This window comes from Myxocyprinus asiaticus, chromosome 15 (assembly GCF_019703515.2).
Source record: "Myxocyprinus asiaticus isolate MX2 ecotype Aquarium Trade chromosome 15, UBuf_Myxa_2, whole genome shotgun sequence".
NCBI classification, from domain to species: Eukaryota; Metazoa; Chordata; class Actinopteri; order Cypriniformes; family Catostomidae; genus Myxocyprinus; species Myxocyprinus asiaticus.
The window spans coordinates 7593895-7615477 of NC_059358.1; the positions used below are offsets into that span (position 1 = coordinate 7593895).

The following is a 21583-nucleotide window of genomic DNA, read 5'->3' on the forward strand; positions in this document are numbered from 1 at the left end:
TAAAGGTTAATTTCCCACACCTGTGGCTTTTTAAATTGCAATTAGTGTCTGTGTATAAATAGTCAATAAGTTTGTTAGCTTTCACATAGATGCACTGAGCAGGCTAGATACTGAGCCATGGGGAGCAGAAAAGAACTGTCAAAAGACCTGCATAACAAGGTAATGGAACTTTATAAAGATGGAAAAGAATATAAAAAGATATTCAAAGCCTTAAAAATGCCAGTCAGTACTGTTCTATCACTTATTAAGAAGTGGAAAATTCGGGGATCTCTTGATACCAAGACAAAGTCAGGTAGACCAAGAAAGATTTCAGCCACAACTGCCAGAAGAACTGTTTGGGATACAAAGAAAAACTCATGGGTAACACGGGAAATACAGGCTGCTCTGGAAAAAGATGGTGTGGTTGTTTCAAGGAGCACAATACGACAATAATTGAACAAAAATGAGCTGCATGGTCGAGTTGCCAGAAAGAAGCCTTTACTGCACCAATGCCACAATAAAGCCGGTTACAATATGCCCAACAACACTTTGACACGCCTCACAGCTTCTGGCACACTGTAATTTGGAGTGACGAGACCAAAATAGAGCTTTATGGTCACAACCATAAGCGCTATGTTTGGAGAGGGGTCAACAAGGCCTATAGTGAAAAGAATACCATCCCCACTGTGAAACATGGTGGTGGCTCACTGATGTTTTGGGGGTGTGTGAGCTCTTAAGGCACGGGGAATCTTGTGAAAAATGATGGCAAGATAAATGCAGCATGTTATCAGAAAATACTGGCAGACAATTTGCATTCTTCTGCATGAAAGCTGCACATGGGACGCTCTTGGACTTAACAGCACGACAATGACCCTAAGCACAAGGCCAAGTTGACCCTCCAGTGGTTACAGCGGAAAAAGGTGAAGGTTCTGGAGTGGCCATCACAGTCTCCTGACCTTAATATCATCAAGCCACTCTGGGGAGATCTCAAACGTGCAGTTCATGCAAGACGACCAAAGACTTTACATGACCTGGAGGCATTTTGCCAAGACGAATGGGCAGCTATACCACCTGCAAGAATTTGGGACCTCATAGACAACTATTACAAAAGACTGCACGCTGTCATTGATGCTAAAGGGGGCAATACACAGTATTAAGAGCTAAGGGTATGCAGACTTTTGAACAGGGGTCATTTAATTTTTTTTCTTTGTTGCCATGTTTTGTTTTATGATTGTGCCATTCTGTTATAACTTACAGTTGAATATAAATCCCATAAGAAATAAAAGAAATGTGTTTTGCCTGCTCACTCATGTTTTCTTTAAAAATGGTACATATATTACCAATTCTCCAAGGGTATGCAAACATTTGAGCACAACTGTATCTATCATATCGATCTATGGACTACCTACCTACCGACCGACCGACTGACTGACCGTCCGTCCGTCCATAGATAGATAGATACGATAGATAGATAGATAGATAGATAGGTAGGTAGATAGTTATTCCTCAAGGTATAATAAATACCTTATAATATAACCCCTTTAACCACAGAAATTATCTTATAATCAAAGTGGATTTAGGTTATGGTGGTCTGTGGTCATGTGTTGCTTTCAAATGCACCACCTGACGTAATGTCACAACATGTCCGTATGAATGTGTGATCCACTGCGTTGAGGTTAACATGACAACCTGACACAACACCACTGTGTCCCAATAACATGGCAACTATCAGTGCTGGTGAGCAAGTTCCTTTCTAAATGACCGTCGACAGTTCTAAATGAGGTCACTGTTCTCCATATCACATTGTTGATGAGGTTTTGAAAGAAAGTAAGTGAAACATTTCTGTTATAGGTGTTAGTCATATCCATCAGACTTAGCCACTAAGTTAAACCACCCCCTCTCTCCTAAATCCCTCCATCCAAAGACCAAAATGACTGACAGGGTATTGAGTACTGAGTATTTCATACAGTGTGCATTGGTTGTATAATGCATATATTTTGGTGTAGGTAGTAGGTCATACATATTCAGTAATATTTTTTTTTATAATGTACACAAATAGCAGAAATAATAGTAGTATTGTAGTATGCTATTCTGTACATAGCCATTGTTTACATGGAGCAAACTTCACTCAAGAATTACGCTGGTAATGCATAGCCAAAATTGCATCCACCTAGAAAAGTAGTCCCACCTCCAAAGTAGTTGCAAAGACAAGGGTGGGCCGGGTGGGCCTGGACCCACCCAAATTAGTCCCAGACCCACCCAGAGTATTCGAGATTATTCTTTGACTTCAAATATATATTTATAAAACAGTTTAAAAAATGCATACATTTTAATTTCTGACAGTGTGAAAGAACTGTTTGTTAAGGAAGATTTTGGCCAAAAAAAAAAAAAAAAAAGAATTGGGCAAAAACTTGGCCCATCCATTTTTATTGAGGCCCACCCAAAAGATTTTTTTTGCAGATTGCAGATTCCGAATGTACTGTTTATATGTCCCCTAAACTTTGCAGTCTGATGCAAATATTCGTTTACATGTTGTAACAAAGTTCATAATGGGGTTGCAAGGAGGAAGTGGGAGACGGCGAATCCAACTCAAACTGTATTTATTTTATAACACAAAATTGGCTTTTCAGCACTTCACTCAATAATCACGCTTTTCAGCGCACACAGCTTAACACAGTCTCGGGGTGTGTGTGGTAGCTCTCTCTCTCCCTCACTGGTGTCCGGCTCACTCTTAAATTCATCTCCAACTCTCACTGTAGTGACAAACAGTGACAATCTTTCTCATCTCCTGATCTTGCTCCCCATTCACAAGCCAGTGCTCAACCACGCCCCCACCACCACACATGTGCATTACATGTATTCCGAACAAAACTTCTGTGCATGTGAAGAGTGTCAGTCATTGCATTCTGAAGAAGTGGAGAAAGTGAGAATAGCACCAAAAACCGTAACTGGCGTTTTTGCTCTGTTGAGATATCTAAAAAAATATGCTAGAAAAGCTTTCTTCTTATGTTACTACCTCTACTTGTCAAATGAAGAATTAGAAGCAGCGTCTAATACCCTGTTTGACTTAACCATGTATTGGCCTCATGCCCATTCCTCCTCTAATCTAACTGCAGGCATCTCTGGATGTGAGTACAAGTAAAGACAGGTGGGTGAGAGTTGTCCTTAAAGGAATTTACAGATGTGGAATGGAAACAAAACAATAGGGTCTTTAAGCAACAGCTGCAGACATGACGCTATGCAAAAATCACTAGCAATAATGATGTGGAATGGAGCATTTTATCATTCAAGAAAATAAAAAAAGGTAGGCTATTTAAAACAGTGTAACGATGTTGTCAACAGGCAGATGAAGAGATGATGACATGATGACATGATGAACCCAAGTGCAGTTTTATTTACAAATGCGGAATCCCAAAAAACCCTAACTATAAATGTGAACTAAACATGAACATAAACTCTTGACTCTTGACTCTTGACTCTTGACTCTTGACTCTTGACTCTTGACTCTTGACTCTTGACTCTTGACTCTTGTTACATTCACAATACCTCACACCAGACAATGGCAAACATGAGGGCTTAAATACAAGGACATGGGTAACAAGTAAACAAGACAACCAATCACAAGACTAAACTAATAAACAAGATAACAAGACTAAATGAACTTAAACCAATGAAAAGACAAGACTAATAACAAAGTAATCAAACAAAGAACCAATGAAAACAAGACACGTGAATAGGGGAAAAACACGTGACAAGATCACATGAGGGAACAGGAAATCACATGACATGAACAGGAACTAAACTTGAAAATAAAAGACATGAAAAACACGAACCAAAACACATAAATGTGACAAACGAAAGAGAAGGTTAAGTAAAAAGACTGTCAGAAAAAGAGTTTTTCTACAATATAAATAGCCTACGTCTAAAACCTATATATTATTATTAATAGGCTATCGATATTTTTGAGTTTTTTATTTGAAGCCTATAACCGTGTGTAATTTAACATAAGTTTTGAGGAGGATGTTTAGGCTATTTACTGTGTTCACTTTGCATTATCTCTTATAAAACATATTATAACATTTACTTTCCTAATCAGTCATGTACAATCAACTGTCACTATGGCAAAGACAAAATGCTTTAGAAATGATGGTTATGACGTCAGGAAGTGAGTGAAGTCGTGTACACGCAATTGAACAGAATTATTCCATTAATTACCGTAACCACACCTGCTGCTTAAAGTCCCTATTAAGAATAACACAACGTTCTTTTTTGCTTTATGTGATGTCATGAAAGAACATACATTATGTGCCCTGCAGAATATTCAGTGCAAGCCTGCATACCCTTAATAAAGCTTTTTGTCATTGCTTTGTATAATTTAGGTTCCCGCGAAGAGTACCATGTATAAACATACATACACACCACATCTCTGTGCATAAGCGCAAGGTATTTTAGAATAGGATTGAGAAAGTAGTCAGATTCAAATGTTTACCGGTGAGACATCTCAGGACATTTATTTCATTTTCCATGAAAAAAATTGCTTACAGCACCTTTAAGTACTTTAAAAAAAACATAGGCGTCACATTTCTGCTTTAAACACATTTTGTGCTTTGCTGAAAACACATTACCCAATTGTTTCTACAAACTGAGTCAAAATTATAGTCTGTGGTATTCAGTAGCAGGACACAGGTAATGTCGATAGACATTACGTTGAATGTAAATGTTATTCCTTTAAGAGGACACTGCTGCGACTCAGTGAGGCCTCCATCTCCACACAAGAGTGCCCAGATACAGAGAGAAAATAGAGATGTATGAAGAATGAGCAAGGCCATTCATTTAAGGTTAAATTAACAGTCTGAGAACAGAAAAGAAACAGGACTGAATTGGTAGGAATGTCACATGAAATACTTTTGATCCAAAGCTAAACTAGTGCAATTTCTCTGCAGTTTAATGCAGCATTAGCAGTAACTTCTAACCATTGCCAATGTCACTTATTGATGCAGTGACAGTGAGCTGGCAGAGGGTTGGGATTTAGAAACCCCACCCAGCACTGTAGTGTCCATTCCCACCCTATAGCTGCACAAATGAACTGAAATTCAGTGCTATTCAAGGGTAAAAAAATAAAAATTTATATATATTATTTTCAGTCAACATGACACTATTAATGTACAATAAATCAGCAACCATAGTGGAGACATCTGAAAAGTGTTCAACATTGACCCAGTTTGCATTCTTAATAAATGTTTCTGCTTTGATTCATTAGTGCACTTTATTCTTCACTATAGAGTGGTGATGGCTTAGTGGGCTAAAGCACATAACTGGTGCTGGTTGCTGGTTCAATCCCAACAGTCACCACAATTGTGTCCTTGAGCGAGGCACTTAACTCCAGGTCCTTCCAGGGGAATAAGTGCACTGTAAGTTGCTTTGGATAAAAACATCTGCCAAATACATAAATGTATTCTAAAGTGAAACAAAAGTTTGTTTTCATAATCTTGTAACCAAAGTCATGTGGGAGGAGAATTATAATATTAACCAATAAGTATCATATGCTACTGTGCACAATCCATTAAAATCCCTTTGGATAAAATCAACTTGGGTGTAAGGAATCGAGAAGGAGTGGCAAACGCTTCTTTGTTGCTGCAGGACTCCAAATTTAATGTATTAACCTCGCTTGTGAATCTCATGAGATTTTTGCAGAATGAGGGTTAACATCTATTTTATATGTGCTTTTCCCAATACGCATTGTTCCAAAGCAACTATACAGAAAATCAGCTGTAATGTCTGTAATGCCTTGTCAAACATGAATAACCAACACTCCTGGAAATATAATAAACAATTTGTTTAAAAAAAATCTGACTTTCTTTAGCTTGGTATTATTTAAAATGCCACAACTTAGTCCTGCTGTCCCCATATGAGGACATACATTTTTGGGAAAACTATTTGCTCTTTTTTTTTTTTTTTTTTTTTTTTTTGCATGTTTATTAGGTGCTACTAGTTACAAATCAAAAATGGAAATGGAAAATGCACACAGCAGTCACTCTTGGATGTCAGGAGGTTAAATAAGAAGATCTGTGGCCATTAGAGGGCAGTATCATACTGTTTTACTGTGTTACACAGAACCTTTTCAGTATTTAATTACTTAAGTTATTACATAATTACTTAAAATATTTAAGTAATACAAGAATATAACTTCAAAAGTGATTTTCCCCTAAACTTACTCATAAGTACAAAAACAAACATCTCAAACAAGAGGTAAAAGGGGTCTACTTTTAGCAAAACATGAAACTCTTGTACTGAAGACATCAGGTGTAGTTTTTACTGCACTTTTGAGTTTTGAGTGATTTCATAAAATGGAAGTTTTGTGTGTTCCTCAGTGGCTCTAAAAGCTACTGGAGTTCTTAGAGTAATGCTGTGGTGGAGATTACCAAAAAGTCTGTTGTCATTTCTAGCAAATAATTATATATATATATATTGTACGTGTGTGTGTGTGTGTGTGTGTGTGTGTGTGTGTGTGTGTGTGTGTGTGTGTGTGTGTGTGTGATTTGTACAAGAGTGGGACCACGAAAGTAAATAACAGATTTTATTGATTGATTTATTTAATTTTAAGCTATATGCAACACATATTGTGTTGTGGATGGTGTTATCTGTGGTTGGACATAGGGCTGAAAGAAAATGTTCCTGCCATTTATTTCTGTTCTTCTGTTATTTTAGTTAATTCAGTCCTTTTTAATTTTATTCTTTGCATGTTTTCTTTGTGTGTGTGTGTGTGTGTGTGTGTGTGTGTGTGTGTGTGTGTGTGTGTTGAATCTTATCACATTTGTATATGTCGTACATTTCACATGTATTAACTTTTTGTTTGATCTTTTTTACCTTGCTTCCATGTTTTTGTTATATATATAAAAAAATCATCCTATGTTTAATTTTGTTAGAATGACAGTTATGTTGTCTTTCATTTTTGTTGTGTTTTCTCACTGAGTTTATTTACTTATTATTTCTTTTAGGGTCAAAGAAGATGCAAAGTCTCAGCCAGTTCAGTAAGTAACTCTTAGTCAGGCCCACACAGAATCTGCCAACTTTTTTTTGCATTTTCTGAGCTGATTTTGGTCCAAAATCTGTTCAAATTTCTTAAAATGAGCAGAGTACTACACTAGGGAACTATTGTTCTGTTCCAAAACTTAGTGTGCTGCCTACATAGGCATCAGTTTAAAGGAATATTCTGGGTTCAGTACAAGTTGAGCTCAATCGACAGCATTTGTGGTATAATGCTGATAACCACAAAAAAAAACATTTTGACTTGCCCCTGCTGTTCTTTAAAAAAAGTGAAAATCTGGGTTACTATGAGGCACTTACAGTGGAAGTGAAGGGGGTCAATCTGTAAACGTTAAAATACTCACTGTTTCAAAAGTATAGCCACAAGTCGTAAACAATATGTGTGTTAACATGATTTTAGTGTGACAAAGTCACTTACTAACCTTTTCTGTGTAAAGTTATATCCAATATAACATCTTAGTTGCCATGACGACGTAGTCAACACCCTAAACGAGTGCAAAAATGACGATTTAAACAACTTTACAGCTCAAATAATACATGAGTTTTGACAGAAGAATTAATATGTGCTTTTATAAAAATTATAAGCTTCACATTTCTGCCTTTAAACCCTCCAAAAATTGGCCCCATTCACTTCCATTGTAAGTGCCCCACTGTAACCCAGATTTTTATTTTTTTAAAGAAAAGGAGGAACGAGTCAAAAATAATTTTTGTGGCAATCAACATTATGCCACAAATGCTGTCGATTGAGCATAACGTGTTGAACCCAGGGTATTCCTTTAAGGCATCATTAGTGCACTCTCAACAGAAAGGCTGTTCCAAAAGGTAGCAAGGACAGTTATGCTGCCTTTTTTGTATTAGGAAGAATTATGATACCCTCTTTTGGATGAAGCAAGAGAAATGTTGATTATAAACATACTTTTATGTAATTTAATACTGAATAGTAGATCAAATATATTTCAATTTAATAGCAAAAAATGCATATGCTATTTGCACCCTGTTGCAACTACTGTGAAATTAGATGTTATTTACACCCCATTGCAAATAATGGCAAATATTATTTTGCACCCCAACCCTGGTACAATTAATAGTAGATTCTAGTGGCAGATGCTATTTGCACACCTAATTAAATACTGACATACCATATAGGGGCATCACTGCAGCAGACACCCTACAACAACCCCTACCCCTAAACCTAATCCTAATTTTATTTTACAAAAATTAACCATGGATTTACTACAGTAACCATAGTATCACCATGGTATTTTATAGTAAAATCATAGTAACCACAAAAATAAAAGTGGTTACTATATTAACACCATATTACTGTAGTAAGACCATTACATCAAAACTATGGTTTCCGCCCAAAAAACATGGTTATTACAGTATTAATATACTAAAACTATCTTTATATTCATTTTCATTTATTATTATAAGTAGTATTAAAGAAAATATTAAGAGTGGAGACAGGATGGAGTTCGCTAGTTGGAATCCCAGGGCGTGCTGAGTGACTCCAGCCAGGTCTCCTAAGCAACCAAATTGGCCCGGTTGCTAGGGAGGGTAGAGTCACATGGGGTAACCTCCCCGTGGTCGCTATAATGTGGTTTGTTCTCGGTGGGGTGCGTGGTGAGTTGAGCGTGGTTGCCGCGGTGGATGGCGTGAAGCCTCCACACGCGCTATGTCTCCGTGGCAATGCGCTCAACAAGCCACGTGATAAGATGCGCGGGTTGATGGTCTCAGACGTGGAGGCAACTGGGATTCGTCCTCCGTCACCCGGACTGAGGCGAATCACTACGCAACCACGAGGACTTAAAAAAAGCACATTGGGAATTGGGCATTCCAAATTGGGAGAAAAAAGAAAAAAAAAGAAAAAAAAAGAGCAGAGACAGGAAACAGAATGGAGAAAAGAGTGGGACAAAGGCGAAATCGAACTGGAGTCATCAGCACGAAAAGGCGCATTCGCACCGGCGTCACACCTGACGTCACTGCAGCAATGCTTACAATGCAGTTTGGTGTAAATTACTGTTTCCACTAGACTATTGGGGTGCAGATAGCTGTGCTATGTGGCAGGTGCTATTTACACCTGGGTGCAACTATTCACTCTGTCTAAAAAAAAAAAAAAAAAAAATGGCTGTTTTACCCTATATTTGGGTATTGTGTATGTTTATGCATATTTAGGCAGTATAAGGAGCATTATTTGTGTGTTGTGCAGTGTTGCTTCCTATATAGAGTGCTCTAAATCAGTCACTAATGTTCCATCTCTGTTAGGATGCTGCCTTAGAAGGTAGCTTCCCACAGTATGAAGACAGCAAGGCAGCTAACTAGGTTTTGGAACAGACCCTTAAAGCATGTGGAGCTCTTCGGGCACAGATTCAGTGTGGGCCATCTCTTAGCTAGACACCTGACTGGTTTGTGCCGTGTGTTGTTTGCTGTGACTTCTACTGTGATTGGCAGCTCTTTTTCCCTCCTCTCTCTGGTGATTGGCTGTCCGCTATCTGTCATGGCTTTGTTTGAAAAGCTTTTGGCAGCTCTATCCACTGGATGCGTCAGTCCTGCTTTGTTTTGCTTGTTTGCCGATTCTGTCAGTTGTGAATGGATACTTTGTTTGATCTCTTTCTCTGTATCTGTTGATACACAACCGTACAGTATTCCAGGCTGATGGATGCTAAATTCATCTCACTCGCTCTGGCTTCTTTGCTTCCTTCTATGGCTGACCTTGTCTCCTCAGTTGCTCTGTTTTTCCGTTTGTTGTTCTTAATCTCTCTCACTCACTCAGTTTTTTCTGTCTTTCTCTCTTTTTCCTGTCCTCACTTTGCTGTGAAGATCAGCTGCTTGTTAAGATAGTTTAAAAGCCTCATAGGGACACCAGAATACCTGCATTCAAAACACTTGCTATATGCTGGTCTTTTCAATGGGGGTTGTTGCGTGTTGCCAGACTTTTGATTATCGCCATTAAGTCTGGTCCACTTTGCAGCTTATTCTGATCAAGAACTGCCCACTTAGAAAGAGATTGTTTCACTTGTGATGTGTCGAGTGCCTCATTGCGTTTTTAACAAGTTATCTTTACTTGACACAGCGACTAAACAACATTTTCCAAAACATGAAAAAACAGCGAGACGTGGCGTAGCGGTCAAAGATGTCCATCTAGCGCATGTTAACAGAGAGAAACAATTGAAGAACCATGCGGACGGACGCAAAAACACGTTCTGTATGAACAGCCCCTGAGGCTACTTCCACACTAAAGCCCAAAGTATGCTTCGGTCAAATGTGAATGCTGAGCATCTGTGCACAGGACGCGTGACATAAATCTCGTCATCAGCAGAGTGCGTGAGCACTGAACACGGGCAGCCCGATTTTTCTAACCGCGCCTCTTTGAATGTGCAGAATGCACATGCACCTGGAAATATTTGCACTAATTAGTGTGTCCACAAGGTGGCTGTTGATGTCACAAAGAAGCACTAGAAGATGTAATTGCTGCTAAAAAACAGGAGACAAAGGCAAAAACAACAACAGTGGATGTGCACGTCAAGAGCACGTGTGTGAGGAGGTCAGGAGACACCTATGATTGTATAACTTGAGTCTGAAGGACTATAAAGACATCTTTAGAAATAGTCCAGTATCTCATAGCAGTAGCAGCGTGCATGTGCCAAACACCTGTGTATGTTTGCACAGTCATATGGAGAATACTTTGACAGGCTCACGTTCGTCTGTACACAGACGCTGAGCGTTCACGTCAAAATCGAAGTATACTTTGGGCTTAATAAGCACTCTGTTGACAACTCAGTACAAAAGAGCGTTTTCAAGTTTTCAGTGGAGGAAAAATCTGTTTGGGGTGTAAACGTGGCAAAATCAATGCATATTCAACTAAAAACGTTTTAGTGTGGATGTGGTGAAAATACAACAACCAGCTTTGTAATGTTTAAAATGTTGGGGATTTTTGGGGTACTGAACTAGCCTTATGCGATCAATCACATTTTGTTTTGCTTTTTACATGTTTTACGATACTAAAATAAAAGACCAGCCTGGTTTTGAAAAACTTTAAATAATTACACAGCAAGGGGGCCTGGGTAGCTCAGCGAGTAAAGACACTGACTACCACCCCTGGAGTTGCAAGTTCGAATCCAGGGCGATCTGAGTGACTCCAGCCAGGTCTCCTAAGCAACCAAATTGGTCCGGTTGCTAGGGAGGGTACAGTCACATGGGGTAAACTCCTCGTGGTCGCTATAATGTGGTTCTCGCTCTCTGTGCAGCGTGCGGTGAGATGTGCGTGGATGCCGCGGAGAATAGCGTGAAGCCTCCACACGCGCTATGTCTCCACGATAAGATGCGCGGATTGATGGTCTCAGATGCGGAGGCAACTGAGATTCATGCTCCGCCACCAGGATTGAGGCGAGTCACTACACCACCACGAGGACTTAGAGCGCATTGAGAATTGGGCATTCCAAATTGGGGAGAAAAGGGGAGAAAAAAAATTATAATAATAATTACACAGCAATGTCTGACCAGTATTACAGAGGATGCTCAAATATTAGAAGAAATATGTAGGACTTTGTAATCCAAATTTCTGTCCAGCCAAAAGAAATAAGTACTGATTATTTCACAGATATAACAAGTGGAATATTTTCCCTATTACAGTATGTGTCTCAAACAAAAGTCTGACTATCTTACATGTATTAGTTGTCACTAACCTGGCAAACTTTGACAAATCCAGATACAAATCAGATTAGAGCCTGCCATTTGTGTGTTCAATATACATCAGTGAACGGACTGTGGGCGGCCTGTTTGAGGCTAATACTAGTCTGTCCCTCTCTCTCTCTCTCTCTCTCTCTCTCTCTATGTCTTTCTCTCTGTCCCTGTAGTTCTTGTAGCTGTAAATACATGCCCTACATGTGTGTTCCTCATAAATGTAGCTGCTCTTTATTTGGCCTGTGTGTCTACCGGAAGCAGTCTTCCCTATCTTGTCATCTCTTGATGGTCAGGAAGGATGTTGAGTTCCGCTGTCTGCTTGTTCATGCAGGTGGTTTCCTTTTAGCGGAATCACTGATCTGGTTAATAACGTTCTCCAGCCCCAGACAAAGTCACAAAACCAAGCCCAAACAGAGCCACCAAAGGAACCGGAGACGTAAGTAACACTGAGTGGATTTATCTTTACCCCTTAACCCTGAATTACACAGCCAAAACTTTTAAGTGTGTGCCAAGCCATTACTGTGGATATGAATCAAGTCTCTCTTGCACTGCAGTGTTAAAATATCCATAACTATTCAAAGGAAAAGTTCTTTCAAAAATGAAAATTTTGTTATCATTTGCTCGCCCTCATGTTGTTTCGAGCGTTTCTGTTTTTCTTTTTACTGTGAAACACATAATTAGATGTTAGGCAGAGCTTCTCTTGTCTGAGCTTCTGTTTTTTATATAATGAAAGTGGATGGTGATTTATACTGCCAAGCTCCCAAAAAGACAATAATGAACATAAAATAATGTTACTACAAGCATATTCCATATGATTTGTATGCTTCTGAAGCCATACAATAGCTTTTTGTGAAGAATAGACCAAACTTTTTATTTGTGTTTTGTGCCCGTGTTCAAATAAAAATGGCGGTTTTAAAAACGGCACGCCAGACTTTACGTTGCTGATGCCAAACACCACTGGCTCACGCATGTCACATGACTGATCGCAACATGGCAAATTATAAAACGCAAGCACAAATGTAATATGAAAGCTCCAGTGGAGGGGAATCATTTTGAAAAATGGCTTAAATCACAAAGTCATAAATACAGTAATATAGACTTTGTGATTTTTTAATACTTTTAGAGTATAAAAAGTATTTTTTTTCTTTTTTTACATTTTCCTTAGTAACAGAAAGGCAGTGCATTCAAACAGTTGTTTTACACTTATAGAAAGCAGTATTTATGCATTTTTTTTTTTTTTTTTTTTACTATTTTATAAATATATACGGGTATTGGAAGTCAAAAAAATAATCTCTAATATTCTGGTTGGGCCTGGGCCTAATTTGGGTGGGCCCAGGCATACCCCGGCCCACCCTTGGATACTCCACTGGCATGGGGGTGAGTAAATGACAACAAAATTTAAATTTTTGGGAGAACTATTCCTTTAATACTCATCTTAGATACAAGCCACTAAAGGCAAGTATTAGTTCATATGGTCCATCAATTCATTTTGATCAAGAGATCTACATTAGCGACCTGCATCATGCATTGGTGTTATATTACACAAGATGTTGACTACAAATTTGTAAGTAGCGTAAACAAGCAAAGCGTAGGTCTTCAGATAGACGCTGTGTCACTCATAAAAGGAGTCCGTATCAGTGTACTGGCTTGTGTTTCTCTTACGTCTCTATCTGCTTTGGGTCAGATGAGGTGTGTGGAACAGCATATGATTATATTATGGGATATGCGTCTGCTGTCTGATGGGATGCAGGTGAGGTGTACTCTGGTCTCCAGCTGTCTGAAATGCTACCTGAGCCAGTGCACCTGCCCTGCCTGCTGCCAGACCTCTGGAGTTCTTCCAGCCAAATCTTTCTGACTGCTGTCCGAGGCCGAGTGTAAATGTGGCGTATGAATTTGGACATGTTGATAATGAGGGTGTTAAAAGAATAGTTCACCCAAAAATTTAAATGTTGTCATTATTTACTCATCCTCATGTCATTTTTAAGTCTGCATGCTGTAATTTGTTTTCTGTGGAACACAAAAGGAAAAATATTCACACAGCTCTTTTCTATATTTGAATGTTCATAGTGACCATGGCAGACAAGTTCCAAAAAGGACCAAAAAACATCAACTTAAAAGTAGTCCAAACGACTCTTTATTTCTCCTCCTTTTGAGTAAACTCTCAAATCTCATGCATGCTTGCACATTTTCAAATCTGGGACATTGCAGTTAGTCACAAGACATGTGAAAACTAAAGCCCCGGTAACAATAGACTTTGCGCTCCTTTCACTCCCATTCATACTTATCCGAATGCAGGAGAAATTTTGCATTTCGCCGTGTACCAAAGTTAAAGTTTGGAGAACTCTCACCTACGAATTCGTAGAAGTGTGACCAGTAGAAGAACGAAACGCTGATGCTCCATACAAAGAATAAATATTTAAAAGCTGCATGCCTTTATTGTTGCAGAAAAATTTGTACAGTATATTTTAATTAAAAATATTTAGTATTATTTGTTATTTGTCAGACTGGGTAAAAATATCGTACAGAACCATGCAACTCCACTCACGTTAATATGTGGTTACTGGCTGATGCCGGTAGTCTTAAAGAGACAGTACCGATTTAGCATATGTTCAACCAATCAGTGTTATTACTTGTAAATAGTCAAATTATGCATGTAAACAATAAACATGTAACAACATATAAAGTATACTGTATATATAATGTAATCTTTTAAATTTCAAGACATTTATTGATGGAATACACTGAATGTGAACATTTTTCAAAAGCTACAATGTGACCAATATAATAAAAGACTAATGCTAAAATATAATTTGTAAAATTATTATTTCCAAATCATTCCTAGAAAGGTTATTTAGAAGGTTAGTAGGTCCCTTTATAATAAACAGTATTAGCTGAGAGAGAATTTATTTCAAATGTAAGCAAAGAGGACATTGTAAATGAAATATAACCATATAAATTGACATCTAATTGAATCGAGAGCTTGTGAATCAGAATCTAATTGGGAAATCTGTATCAATACCCAGCCCTAGTTATTTGTGATGTATTAGTTATTGAAACCAGAAGCCCCTGAGTGTGACATCTGAGGGGAAGATTTTCAGTGAATAACGACTTACATGTTGGCATGTTTCTCAGACAAAGCTATTGTATTGCTTTGGAAGACACAAGTCATATGGACTACTTTTATGATGCTTTTATGGTACTTTCATGGTGCTTTTTGGACAGTTTTGAAGCTTGACATCCCCATGTCACTGTATGCTTTCATTGTATGGAAAAGAGGAGCATCAGCATTCTTCAAAATGTTTCTTATTGTGTTCCACAGAAGAAAGTACGTCACATGCATTTGGAATGACGTGGGTGAGTAAATAATCATTAAAAAAAAATCATGTCTGGGTGAACGATTCCTTTAATGATGTTGTGCTATTAGGGAACGGTGAAAATAGACTTAAACACATCTCATGCCACAGTTGGAAGACAAAAGTTGTAGTCTGATGTGTTAAATCTATTATTGCTTTTTGCTAAATGATATCTGACATGATTCTGAGAGGGAGGCTTGGAGTCAGACAGTGAGTGTTACTGTTTATCCACATGTTTTGAGGGTAAGAGGGCAGAGGTCAAGTGGTCAGTGAAAGCAGACCTGCTGACTGGGGTGACTTGATCCTGGAGAGGTGAAAACACAGAAATTATGTCTGGTGGAGACTAGCAACATGTGAATCAAAGGTGCAGAAGAATTGTTGCTTCAAATGAATTTTTGTTTTAAAGGGTTAGTTCATCCAAAAATGAATATTCTCTTATCATTTACTCACCCTCATGCCATCCCAGATGTGTATGACTTTCTTTCTTCAGCAGAACATATTTGAAGAAAAATAGAAAAAATATTTCAGCTCAGTAGGTCTTTAAAATCCAAGTGGATGGTGATCAGACCTTTGAAGCTCCAAAAATCACAGTCAGCATAAATATCATCCATACGACTCCAGTGGTTAAATTAGTGTTTTTTAAAGCGACGTGATCACTTTTGGTGTGAAAAAAGATCAATATTTAGGTACTTTTTAACTATAAACAATCACTTCCTGTCTGCAGCAGGATACACATTCACGAGAGAGCTGAGTTCACATGCCATCTCACATCTGGGATGGAATGAGGGTGAGTAAATGATGAGAGAATTTTCATTTTTGGGTGAACTTATCCCTTTAAAGGTGATGTATCTTTTTTTATGCTCAAATAATTTCTCCAATCCCAGTGTAATATGCAGAGACATCTACAAGTAAGCCATTCGTGGGTTAATATCCCGAAAAGTGTAAACACTGGCTCTGTGGCGCTATCAAAATATACCTCTGTTTGTTTGAGCATCCCGACCAGCCCAACTTAGCAACATTGGCTCAACCAATGGCGTTCAGTTTGGGGTGTACTATCTACTTATCAGAGCAATGGAAGATTCGTGGAGTGTTTGGAAAACCTGTTCGAAAAAACCTTTTTTTTACGCAGATCCGTTAGGTGTCACAGAAATTACACACTTTGCCTTTAAACCTGACTACAACAACAGCTCAACATGTAAAACCAACATGTAAATAAAAGTTCATCATCAAATCTACTAGAAGTTTTCATTTTAAAGTCTCAAATGTAATCCTTAGCTTTCACTTGCATTCACATGTTAGCGGTTAGCATGTAGCTATGCTAGTGTTTGAGTTTGAAGGGAGGTAGAATGATAAACAGATCAGCATGCTCAATAATTCAGCCTGCTAATAAATGTTGCACAGGCAGATGTGGGACTAAACCTCTTCTAACCGACAGTTTATGGCGTTAGTCCCCAGTGTTTAGTTTCCACAGCTACGGTTGATTGACAGGGGACATACAAAATGCATGTGCATCATGCAGACATACAGCTACCATTTCAGGGTCTGTCTCGAGCTTTTGACCCCCTCCACTCTCTCGGCACTCTTACTGTAATGAGAGGGAACACTCAAAAAAATAGCACTTTGGCTGACATGATTCAGTCATGGACAGTGCTTCCACATGATTGAAACAAGTTCTCTTAACAAAACAGAATCAATTTAAACCCAATAAAATGGACCAAGTAAAACTAACTTGAATGAATTGTGTTCGTTTAATATGAATGAATGGTTTTCATTTAACTTGAATCAGTTATGTTCTCCTACATTTAAGCCTTCTTGTATTGTTTAGACTACATGTTTATATCACGTTAGATGAAGTCGATTAGGTCAAGTTACTAGAACTAGGTATAATGCCAGTTATAAATGTCAATTCTATTTTCTCATTCTTCAGTGACTGTCAAACGAGAATACAGAGCCAGCACACGGTATGAAACTAATCCATTAAACCACATTCAAAGCTTATGGGAATACAGGTTCAATACAAGTTAATCTCAATCGAAAGCACTTGTATCAGTGTTGATTACCACAAAATTATTTTGACTTGTCCTTCCTTTTCTTTAAGTGAGGCACTTATAATGGAAGTAAATGGGGCCAATTTTTGGAGGGTTTAAAAACACTGTAGCCCTTATAAGTTCTACTAAAAAACTTTGAGGCAACTGATTGCCTTTACTTTTAAGTCTCAAGTATGCATAACTTGTTTTTCTCAGAAACTATAAATTAAAAGAAATTATTTTGGTCCAATCAAAATATGCAATTACAAATGTATATATTTTAACTAACCACAATTAAAAATTTGAGGTTCTGCAAACTTAATTCATATATTTATACAATTTTAAAAAATATATTTTTGAAATCATGAATATGCTTTGAATTAACTTTTTTTTAAGCCATGTTAACTTAATAATTAAATTATATCATTGTAGGTGACTTGAAATGTGCTAGTAGTATTATTTAAAAATTTTTTTTTAAGTTTCCTTAATTTAAATGTGAAAATGTTGCAACTTAAACATAAAAAAAATAAAAAAATAAACAAACTGCATGTAGTAAACATATTTAATATAAAAATACAAGGTACAATTTTTGACAAAACATGAGGCACAACACTGAAAAAACAACAAAAAAAAAACACACATTTGACAGCGACAGGATAAATTGTCCACAGCTGCATTAGTGTTGCACATGCTCCAACATTAAAACCTTATAAAGCCACCTGTCTTAAACTCTTTTGGGTAATTCAGATCTAATGCATAAATCAGTCCAAATGTAAAAAGAAATCTGAAAAGCCTGGGCAGGTGGGTGATGACTTTCAAGAACAATTAAATTTCTGACCAGACTGCAGTGAATTGCAGCATCTGTGAGTTCTCTGAGCGCTGTTAACAAGGCAACTGGTGAATATCCAACATTTGGCTCTTCTGAATCTTCAGTCCTGAAATGCAGAAATAGAAAAAAGTGGCAAAATTAAAGAACAATTTATTCAAATTGGTTTCAAAATACACACCTACATAAAAGAAAAGTTCACACAAAAATGATGTCATTTTTTACTCACTTGTTACAGACCTGTATTACTTTATTTCTTCCATGGAAGACAAAAGCTTTGTTTTTTTTTGTTTTTTGTTTTTTTATAAATCATCTTCTTTAAAAGGCTAGTTCCCCCAGGAATGAAAATTCTCTCATCATTTACTCACCCTCATGCCATCCCAGATGTTTATGACTTACTTTCTTCTGCAGAACACAAATGAAGATTTTAGAAAGCCCTGTAGGTCCATACAATGCAAGGTGACCAGAACTTTAAAACTCCAAAAAGCACAAAAAGGCAGAATAAAAATAATCCATAAGAGTCTAGTGGTTAAATCCATATATTCAGATACAATAAATAGATCAACAGATCAATATTTAAGTCCTTTTTTTATTACAAATCTCCACTTTCACTTTCAGATGTGAAAGTGAAACTAAACAGGCTTTCAGATGTAAATGTGAAAGTGGAGATGTATAGTAATAAAGGACATAAATATTGATTGGTTTCTCACCCACACTTCACTATCACTTCAGAAGACATGGATTTCACAATTGGAGTCGTATGAATTACTTTTATGCTGTTTTTAACTGCTTTTTGGAGCTTCAAAGTTCTGACACCCATTCACTTGCATTGTATGGCCTTACTGAGCTGAAATACTCATAAATATTTGTTTGTGATCTGCAGATGAAAGTCATACACATCTGGGATGGCATGAGGGTAAGCAAATAATGAATTTTCATTTTTGGGTGAGGTATTCCTTTATGTTTCAAAAATGGTTAAATGATTTAGAAATGTGTGACTAAAGTAATTTACCCCACATGTTTTGAAAACTCTTGAGGCGTCTTCTCTCAGCAGCACAGGAAGTGCACAAAGCACAGTGGTTTGACTTGTGTGGACAGTATGTTGATCCTGAAAGTACATTTTTAATCTAGTGTTAAATGTTGAACATGTTGAATGTGTTATTCAGCCTAAACATTGTGAATGATCTAAAACCCTTCAGTTCCCAACCCAAAGTCATAGCTTTTGTAACCTTCACAATAGTCTGAAGATAGGAAAGCTTAGGCCCATACGGAATCTGTGGACATTTTAGGCTCTTTCCAAGCAGATTTTTTGGGATTTAAGCATGGTAAAATGTGTTAAATGAACCTGAGAGTACTGTACTCTTAATGGTTGCTAAAAGCATCACACAATTAACCAAGCTATTTCATAAACAACATGCAAGTGATGGGGAATTTGTAGAACATTTAAGAAATGAGAAATGTTGAGTTTCCTGCATGCACAGATTCTGTCTGGGCTTATAACATAAACATATTCAAACATAACTTGTGAATACAACTTTTCAGTACACTCACCATTACAGGGATAGTTCACCCAAAAATGAAACTTCTCTCATCATTTACTCACCCTCATGCCATCCCAGATGTGTTTGACTTTTTTCTGCTGAACACAAACAAAGATTTTTAAAAGAATATTTCAGCTCTGTAGGTCCTTAAAATACAAATGAATGGGGACCAAAATCTAAGCTCCAAAAAGCACTTAAAGGCAACATAAAAGGTAATCCATATGACTCCAGTAGTTAAATCTATATCTTTTGAAGTGATCCAGTTGGTTTTCTTGTAGGTGAGAATAAACCAAAATATAATGAATTTTTCACTATAAACCTCCTTGGCGATCATGATTTCAAGCTCGATTACACTTGTCATTAAAAAATGTGGAATGTTCAACTTGGAAAACATGCATGTCAGTTTCTCAAATCTGATATGTATACCATAAACATTTGACATGATGATTATGAATGAAATTTCATGTCTTTTATGCATACTGTAATTACCAAATTGTCTAGAGCTGTTTTAGTATTACTGTCTACTGTCTACTGTATATGATGCAACCCAAGTGAACCCAAGGTTCATTTTAGTTTATCCTGAAATAGACACAAAGTTGCACATGATTCTTTAATTGCTGTTGAAGTGGTTTAAAAAACAGACAGATCTTGACACCTCTGAGTGTCTGTTGGACACTTCCTGCAGTCGCTACAGAGAATAATTGTCATAGTTGATAATTTTCTTTTCCTCCAGTAATAGTATTTTTTCAGATAATGAATTATTTACCTATATATATATATATTTTTATGGAAAAGCTGATATTGTAAAAGAGTCCAATGTAATTTTTTTTTCATACCATTAACATTTCTTTTTTAATGACTCAAAAATGATATTTCAAATGTGAAATATAATAAATATAATATTTTCCTTGATTTTTTCTTTCTTTCCACCTTGACGACATGCAAATACACATCTTAATTGTAAATTACAAAAAGTCTTAAAAGTCAATATAAAATCAGTATTAACTATTTTTTCTTTCTTTATACATGTTCCTGGTCTTAGTATGCATGATTCATTGTTACACCTTATGTCAGTTGTAAAAATATTTTTTTTCTCATTAGAATATTTTGTTTTCACCTGGAAATTCGTTAAATTATGGAACTAAAATGGGTTGTAATTCAGCACTTAGTGTTGACTTTAAATACAAATAAGTTTTATCATTACAATAACTTTTAATGAAAAGCCATGCCAATACCCTAATTTCTTAATGTTTTTAACTTGCTGTGTTCTGACTAATGTTTCTTGTCCCCTACAGGAAATTACACCAGCAATTTGAGATGTACAAGGAGCAAGTAAAGAAGATGGGGGAGGAAACACAGACCACCCCTGAACAGAAGGGTGAAGCCCCGACCTGTGGAATCTGCCATAAAACCAAGTTTGCCGACGGCTGTGGCCACCTCTGTTCTTATTGCCAAACCAAGTTCTGTGCACGCTGTGGCGGGCGAGTTTCACTGCGCTCAAACAAGGTACAACCATAACGCTCCTCATATCTCATACACATGCCACACTTTAGTACACAAGCGCTGATTTCACTTACACATCAACACAAGCCATTTGTGTGATGATGGCTATGTTCAGAATGGAATACTGAATGAGCATACTGCTTATTGCACACTGTGCAGTTTTGAGTGTATACTGCTTACTAATGAAAAGAAGTATGTATAGTAAAGATATATACTGGATATATTTATTATAGTATGTAAACAGGATGCCTGTTCACAGTAATATGTCACATGATCTCAAGTTTTATGCTAATTCATGCAATTTTTTGTTGTTGCATGAAATGATTTAAATAAATTACTTAATAAAGAAATTACTCAGTAATTTGTCACACATTTGACCTTACTTTAACATCTATGTTTGGATATTTTCCTATTCCGGTCTGCTGAGGGTTATGCAGTTAACATAATGACCACAAGAGGGCGATACTCCCTTTGATTTTATCACAACAGTCTCTTCGCCGGTGGCGATGGAAGTATCAAGCCAGAAACTTCTTATCTAACCTCTTGATGTCTCTCTCAAGAGCAGTCTTGGTGCTTTGAAATGACTTTGCTGAGAGTAATAAGTGCTGATGTGATTCGCTGCAG

The 21583-nt window shown here is 37.2% G+C and overlaps 1 protein-coding gene across 5 annotated transcripts in view; it reads left to right on the top strand.

The window, feature by feature from the left end:
* The window catches only part of rims2a (regulating synaptic membrane exocytosis 2a), a 229782-nt gene that overhangs the window by 22654 nt on the left and 185545 nt on the right, over positions 1 to 21583 (top strand). For 4 of the 5 annotated variants that reach the window (XM_051719129.1, XM_051719130.1, XM_051719123.1 and 1 more), the window contains exon 3: positions 20752 to 20962. In XM_051719129.1, coding sequence (XP_051575089.1) covers positions 20752 to 20962 — 211 coding nt within the window. Of the gene's footprint in view, positions 1 to 6977; positions 7011 to 12040; positions 12146 to 20751; positions 20963 to 21583 lie in introns of all 5 variants that reach the window. The other variant, XM_051719122.1, reaches the window with a different exon arrangement.